Source organism: Alexandromys fortis, unplaced genomic scaffold (genome assembly GCF_014885135.2).
Source record: "Alexandromys fortis isolate MF-2015 unplaced genomic scaffold, M_Fortis_MF-2015_v1.1 scaffold_23, whole genome shotgun sequence".
Taxonomy (NCBI): domain Eukaryota; kingdom Metazoa; phylum Chordata; class Mammalia; order Rodentia; family Cricetidae; genus Alexandromys; species Alexandromys fortis.
In genome coordinates this window covers 15,565,403-15,573,459 of record NW_026067907.1, presented here as the reverse complement: position 1 = coordinate 15,573,459, position 8,057 = coordinate 15,565,403, and the positions used below count along the sequence as shown (strand labels likewise).

The window sequence follows — 8,057 nt, the reverse complement described above, 5'->3', positions numbered from 1 at the left end:
TAAATAAACCTAAACCATTGGCAGTTTCCTCCATGACGTCCAGCTTTTATAGTGCCATTGTGTGCTATGCAGATTGTCTTTGAGAAAGGGCTTCAAATCATGTGTCCTATGATCTATAATAACAGCATGCCGGGAAATATGTGGCTATTGTAATATTGTGATGGCACTGATAAGGAAGTAGCACAGTACTCTCTGATTGGATTTGGGGCACATTGCACAGGAAGTAAGGCGATGCCTGATACCATAAACTGGCTCAAATCCCATGCTCAGGAAAATCACAGGCCTAGGGGCCTATGTGTGAATAATTCTGTTGTTTAGCTAACTTGACAAAAAAGTTCAATTACTTTGCAAATATGCATATTAATAACTAGGATAAAAGACATAGGGTAGGACAATGGAGATAAGAATATGTGAGAAGGGGAATATGATTAGCAGGCGATGTGAAAACCATGGAGATGTTAGAGGTGAAAATTATCAAAGTACGTGATGTGCATGTATTAAAATATCAGAATACAGTCTCCTATCTTGTACAATACAAATTACACTTTTAGGAAAGAAAGGAAAATGTCAGCAGATATATGATTATTAAAAAAAGGTTATATTCTTTGATCATTATTTTTTAATTGAATTTAGTTCATTAACTTGTTATTTTCACCCAGGACACAATTGGAGCCTATTCCCCCAGGGTTGTCTCCTCTGGGCTTCATCACAGATGAATAAGCACATAAAAACCGTTTAACTTATCAATATCCACAGCAAACTCAAACCTTCATTTGCTGTTCTTTGGGTAAGAAGAAATTTCATTCTGTTTGAAGAATCATTGAGTCTAGAACCTAACATTTCAAATATAACTATGTCATTCTACAATAAGTGATTTCACTATGAAAAACTGAACATTAGATAACTGAAGCTTGTACTCATTTCATGTTCTCTTAAGAATAATTTTCTAACAGGTCTGTCTATGAATTAAAATCAAGCTTCCTGGACCAATGAGAATAATGAGAAAATACAGAAATTAAATTGACTTAGGGTTTTCACTATCAGTATCTTGATACATAAGTTACACTAAAGAAAAAAGAATCATTAATCTCTTAATAGACAATATAAAAATACTGATGTTTTAATATTAAAACTCTTCATTTTATATGATTGAGAAAACAATGAAATTTTAAAAATTGCATCTTCTTTTGCAATCCAGTAAACAACTGAACAAATTACTTTTTATAATTTAGGATGTCCAGATTTAGTTATTTGAAAATACTCAAACATATAGATTTTACTTAAATTCCTTGGGGTTGTTAATTGAGTTCTACAATGAAGTAGCATGACAGAAGGCAATGTTTTCATCACAGACGTCAGAGCACACACATGGTGAAGAAGACTTGATAGTGAGTCATGGTTCTGGTACTAACAAAATACAAAACTTAGCATAAGGTAAGTCATGAGATGTGCACAGAAGCTGGGTTTTCCAGCAGATGTTCAATGAAGGCAAACTGTAATTCTTGCCCTTTTTCAAGAGTGTTATTTAAGTACTGAGCTTTGGATATATAAATTTCTGTATTGCATAAAAATGTGTACAAGTTACATTTACATTAATTTAAGATAAGGACATAGTTCAGCAAACTAATATAAAGACACTTAATTAGTTTGGCCATTAACTTGAAATGTGTTTTAGTTCTTTCTTCTGCAAACTGGTATCTTTTCATTGTGCATCTAGGACAAAAGCATAACTCATGAGAAATGAAGTTCCAATTTCTCATTTACTACAAAAATAAATAAGTATATTATTTTTGAAAGATTATTAATCATCATATTTTTACAGGATATGGAGGAGTAGACAGGGTACACATAAACTAAAGCTACTGGAAATTGAAGTAGGGTAATTGCAATGAGAGCAATGTCATATTGGAATATAAAGTGAGATGGAATCTTACCTCTAACCTGCAAAACCATAATTCTTAAATATAATTTGATAACAATTACAAATGTTCAAAAATATTTTATAGACTATAGCACATGTATAACACATTAGAGAATCATTATATATACCAATGTATTCTATAATTTGTGTTTTTAAAAATTTTCTTTTGAAATATTTTTCTCATAAAACATTCTACCATGTTATTAATGAGTATTAATATTCATTGGTCACTTTTATACCAAATTTAGCAAATTATTCTATAGGATTTCTTATATAGGAGTGGATCTGATGATGAATCGAGATGGGGGCAGGGACTAGGAGAAGTGGAAACTGAGGTCTGGATTTAATATATGAGAAATAATATTTTTAAAAATAAGTAATACTAAAAATAAGACACTGGGTAAATATGCACTGCCATGGGGAATGTTCTTGCATCCTATAAAGATTTGTTACTTGTATTGGTTTAGTAAAATGCTGATTGTCCAGTAGCCAGGTAGAAAGTATAGGCAGGGTAACTAGACTAGGAGAATTCTGAGAACAGGAAAGGTTCCGTCTGTGCTCACTAGCCAGATGTAGAGAAAGTAAGATGAGAATACGCCACTGAGGAAAAACACCAAGCAACATGGGCAAACAGATAAGAAGTATGGGTTAATTTAAGTTGTAAGAGCTAGTTAATAGTAACCCTGACCTAATAGGCCAACCAGTTTATAAGTAATATAAAGCTCAATGTGTCTTGTTGTGACTGAATGGCTGCAGGACCAGGCAGGAGAGAAACTCTATCTACAATACACACCATCCATGTCATTCTACAATTTCAGTATATTGAAATTTAAATCACCACCATGTTCTTATCTTCTTCTGTAGTTCTTAAATTAACATGATATATGTGCCTAGGTGTATGTTCCCATGCATCTTTCAGTCTGAAAGTGTTTCTGCATAAATGCACATGTAAAGCTCACCTAGCTTATAGCAAAATTACACTAGACTCTATACAGTGACATGAATTAAGATGTGCTGATTATTTTCAATTCCTTCTATGAGATTTCAACATGAAGAACATCACTGAAGTCACTGAATTTGTACTGAAGGGCTTCACAGACAATGTTGACCTGGAGATCCTTTGCTTCTTCCTCTTTCTAGCAATTTACCTCTTCACACTCATGGGAAATTTAGGACTGATTGCTCTTGTCATTGGAGATTCCCGCCTACACAACCCCATGTACTATTTTCTGAGTGTGTTGTCCTCAGTAGATGCCTGCTACTCCTCGGTTATCACTCCACAAATGGTAGTTGACTTTATGTCGGAGAAGAAAATTATTTCATTCATTGGCTGTGCTGCGCAGATGTTTCTGGCAGTTACTTTTGGTACAACAGAATGCTTTCTTTTGGCAGCAATGGCTTATGACCGCTATGTGGCCATCCACGACCCACTTTTGTATGTAGTGATCATGTCACCCAGAGTCTATGTGTCACTCATCATTGCCTGCTATGCTGGTGGAATTTTACATGCAGTTATCCACACTGCTGCCACTTTCAGATTGTCTTTTTGTGGATCCAATGAAATCCGTCATGTTTTCTGTGACATTCCTCCTCTCCTGGCAATTTCTTGTTCTGATACCCACATAAACCAGCTTCTCCTCTTCTACTGTGCTGGGTCTATTGAGGTTGTTACTATCCTCATTGTCCTGATCTCCTATGGTTTCATTCTGTTTGCTATTCTGAGGACTCGCTCTGCAGAAGGTAAAAGAAAAGTCTTCTCTACGTGTGGCTCTCATCTAACTGGAGTGTCCATTTTTCATGGTACTGTTCTTTTCATGTATGTGAGACCGAGTTCCACGTATGCCTTGGAGCATGACATGATAGTGTCAATATTTTACAGCATTGTAATTCCCATGCTAAATCCTCTCATTTACAGTTTGAGGAACAAAGATGTAAAAGAGGCAATGAAAAAAGTGTTTAGTAAAAGACAAATTTGTGGATAAATAATATTTCCGATAAACAACATATGAAGATTATATAAGTCATATTCTATAAGTAAGTATGAAGATTTACATTTAAAATATTCCTTTTTATTCATCAATATATTCCAATCCTCAGAAAACATGGAAATAACGGCATTGTTTAATGTATCTCTCATATGCTTTTCAAAACAGAAAGACTATATCATTCACTTCAGGTAAAATGCATAGTGTACAAATAAATATATATGTGTGTTTATATTTATTCATATATGCATATTCATACATTTTAACATAATTTAGATGGTTTAATGTATTTATAAATAATATTTTAAATTCTCTCACATTTATAATTTTAAACCATTTTATTTTTCTATCATAATGGCTAAATAAAATTTTATTTTCCTTGTTCAGTTTACTTTTTGGAAGTCAGATTGTTTAGATCTTTAGAATGTATCGTTCTGACATTACTAGGAAACACAATCTTGCACAAACTTCTTGATCCTCTGGTGTTACAAAATTTTTGTTCCCTCTTCTACAATGTTCCATGAGACTTACGTGCAGCACCAGAATTCTGCAACTCAATTGATTATAGTTGTCTGTAATGGTCTTCTGTTGCAAAGATCCATTTTCTGGATGAATAGTAAGGACTACCCTGGAAACACAGATATGTACTGGGTATGTGGTGTTGGGATATACGTATATGCATATCCAGAAATATTAAAGAAGAGGCCATGAATTAGAAAGAGAGCAAGGGGTATGTTGGTATGTGGGAATGCTTGATACAGGGCAAGGAGGTGAGAAAGGAGGAAATGTCAGGTCACTGGGATAATTTCAGGATGAATGAGTGATAAGAACGATACTTACCAAACCGCAGTCCTTTGCAAGAGCAGCAATTCCACCTAACCTTTGATTAATCTCTCCATTTCTAATAAGTTTTATTTCCCTTAATGTAAAATTCCATGCAAATTTAGTATCATTTTTATATATGTAAGAAAGTGTTCTGTTTTCTAACTCAGTGTAATTTGAACAAAGATTTCCACTGTTCTATAGTCAATCTTTTCATTTTCCCAAGTCTCCTCTCTCTTCCTATCAATTTACCTACTATGTGGTGCTGAATACTGAGTGTCTGAAAGCCAAGCCCAAATTGGATCACCCTACAGAGGGGCCACTGCATCCATGTCTATTACAAACATCTGCTCCTACTCAATTTGGGCTTTATTTTAACCAGGATTACTACCCTTCCTCTACCAGAGCTCCTGACTCACCAATGCTTCCGCTCTTCCCTCACTGGGCATTTTGCACTTCCCTGTCTTTGTCTTCAGCTGATTAATTATTCCTGCATCACACCCAGGCATAGTACCCAACATACTTACTGCAAAGTTGGGTGCTCTAATGTTGCAACATACCAATTTGTTATTCCATCCAAAAGAATCAACCCTTAAAACAAACATACACGTGGCACGAATTACATGGTGACCATTGCTGCTTGACACATTTACAGCATTTTGACAATGCAGACCATACTTTCCCAGAACTTTTCAACTTTTGTTTTTAATGATTCTCACTAGTAATGTCTTTCTCTTTTGTAAATTTGTACAGGTTTTAATAAAGAATGAAAATTGCAGCCTGTTTAAATAAAATAACTTCTTGGCAAGAAATTCCAGCCACTGAGAAACAAGCCATCCCATTGTGCAATACTAATTACACCAAGAATGGGAAAGCTATAGGTTTAGTAGACACATCTGATCCTGAAGATGAAATGACTATGGTTCAGATCCAGATCCTAGGCTATAAATAGCTCAGTTGGCAAATATGGAGAAATTAGAATTGTATGGTATAATGAGAAGGGATATCTTTCTGTATGTGTTTGCTTTTATTGGTTAATTAATAAAGCTGTTTTGGCCAAAGACTTAGAAGAGTAAAGTAAGGTGGAAAATCTGAACAGAGATATATAGGGAGAGTAGGCAGAGTCAGAGAGACACCTTGAAGCTGCCAAAGGCGAAGGATTTTGGACCCTTACAAATAAGACACAGCCTTGTGGTGATACACAGATCCAGAGATTAATGATAATGGGTTAATTAAGATATAAGAGCTAGTTAGAAATATGTCTGAGTCATTAGCCAAACAGAGTTTTAATTAGTGTAGTTTCTGTGTGATTATTTGAGTCTGGGAAATAAATGAGCAGTTTGTGTTTACAAAGTAAGATATAAGGATCTTGCCTTTCAGGAGCTTTATGAGGGGAACGGGCCCATACAGTAATATCAAAAAAACTGTAATATTGTTTCTGGTCCCCTGGAGAAGTCCTTTACCCAAGATCAAGCATTTGGATAAGGGCCGCCATTTCCTCAGGGCTAAGGAAAGTTTCTGCTTACTAAAGCAATTATTCTCTTTATCTCTGAAAAAAAAAAAAAAACTTGTAAAACTTGTGGCCCGTCTATTAAGGTACAGCTGATACCTATTGTTAAGATCAATGTTAGATTCCTTAACCTTTGATCTCAGTCCACATCCCAGCTTACATGCCCCTTTTCTCCCATTCAGTACTATAAGCAATAAAAGGTGTAGCTTTTTTCAGTAAATGCTACTGGCATCTTCATCCACCCTCAGCTGGTGTCCATCTCCTACTCTCTGTGTTGACTCCACATTACCAGCTGCCCAAGCAGGTCTTCAGCATACAAGTAACATTATGCAGCAACTGATGGAAACAGAGACCCACACCAGAGAACTGGACTGAGCTCCCAAAGTCCAGCTGAAGAGTGGGAGGAGTGAGAATATGAGCAAAGAGTTCAAGTCCATGATGGGGACACCCACTGAAATAATCTTCCTTAGCTAAGGGGAGTTTACCAACACTAGCTGGACTGGAAAGGTAGAATCATAAGGACATAACTAGTCCCTCTGAATGTGTGTGACAGACTGAGGGGCCACTGACAGTGGCACCAGGATTTATTCCTACTGTATGTACTGGTTATTTGGGAACCCATTCTCTTTGGATAGATGCCTTGCTCAGCCTAGATATAGTAGGGAAGGCCTTGGGCCTTCCCAAAAGCAATGTGCTGTACCCTCTCTGAGAAATGGATGGGGTGGGGTGGGAGGTATGTGGAGAAAATGGAAGAAGTGGAGGAAGTAGGAACTTGGATTGGTATGTACAATGAGAAGAGATAGTTTGTTTTCTTTTTTTTCTCATTAAAGTGAGATTTTTATTTATTTATTTTTGTTGAAAAAAATTTATGCCTCCTCCCCGCCTCCCATTTCCCTCCCCTCCTCCCACTCCTCTTCCCCCCCCCCTCCTCCCCGCCTCCCATTTCCCTCCCCTCCTCCCACTCCTCTTTCCCTCCCTCCACTCCTCTCCCTCTACCCCCACTCCTCTCCTCCTCCCCCTACTCCATTCCCCTTTCCCTCTCAAGTCTGAAGAACAGTGCATATTCCCTGCCCTATGGGAAGTCCAAGGTCTGCCCCACTCCATCAAGGTCCAGGAAGGTGAGCATCCAAACAGGGTAGGCTCCCACACAGCCAGTTCATGCAGTAGGATCGAAACCTAGTGCCATTGTCCTTGGTTCTCATCAGCCTTCATTGTCCACCATGTTCAGAAACTAGACTTTAAAATCCTAATTAACCCAATTAAAAAATGGGGCACTGAACTGAACAGAGAATTCTCAACAGAAGAAATTCAAATGATTCTTATCTTTGCTATTTTTGATTTGATTTCTTCACTTCTAGTTGTTCTTGTGTCTTACCTGCTAATCCTCATAGCCATTCTCAGAATGAACTCTGCTAAGGGAAGGCACAAGGCTTTTGCAACTTGTGGATCACACCTGACTGTGGTCATCGTCTTCTATGGGACTTTGATATCTATGTATTTGCAGCCAAATTATAGTCACTCATTTGATACTGACAAGTTGGCATCCATTTTTTATACAATGATTATTCCCATGTTGAATCCCTTGATCTACAGTTTGAGGAACAAAGATGTAAAAGATGCTGGACAGAAATCTGCAGAAAATTAATTCAAATGCTGCTGCCTATAAGAACACAGGATATTGTTTTTCAGATTGTTGGGTGAATTCTTGCCTTGGCACCTGCCCATTTCCTCCTATCGAATCTATCTAATGGGCCTAGGCAGTTTGGATGCTCACCTTACTAGACCTGAATGGAGGTGGGTGGTCCTTGGACTTCCCACA

At 37.0% G+C, this 8,057-nt stretch overlaps 1 protein-coding gene across 2 annotated transcripts in view; it reads left to right on the top strand.

Moving 5' to 3' along the window:
* The first annotated feature begins 2,970 nt into the window (after positions 1–2,970).
* The window catches only part of LOC126497699 (olfactory receptor 1086), a 5,115-nt gene continuing 28 nt past the window's right edge, over positions 2,971–8,057 (top strand). Inside the window, exon 1 of one of the 2 annotated variants that reach the window (XM_050135878.1) lies at positions 2,971–3,880. In XM_050135878.1, the coding sequence (XP_049991835.1) occupies positions 2,971–3,880 (910 nt within the window). Of the gene's footprint in view, positions 3,904–8,057 lie in introns of those variants that run through there. The other variant, XM_050135877.1, reaches the window with a different exon arrangement.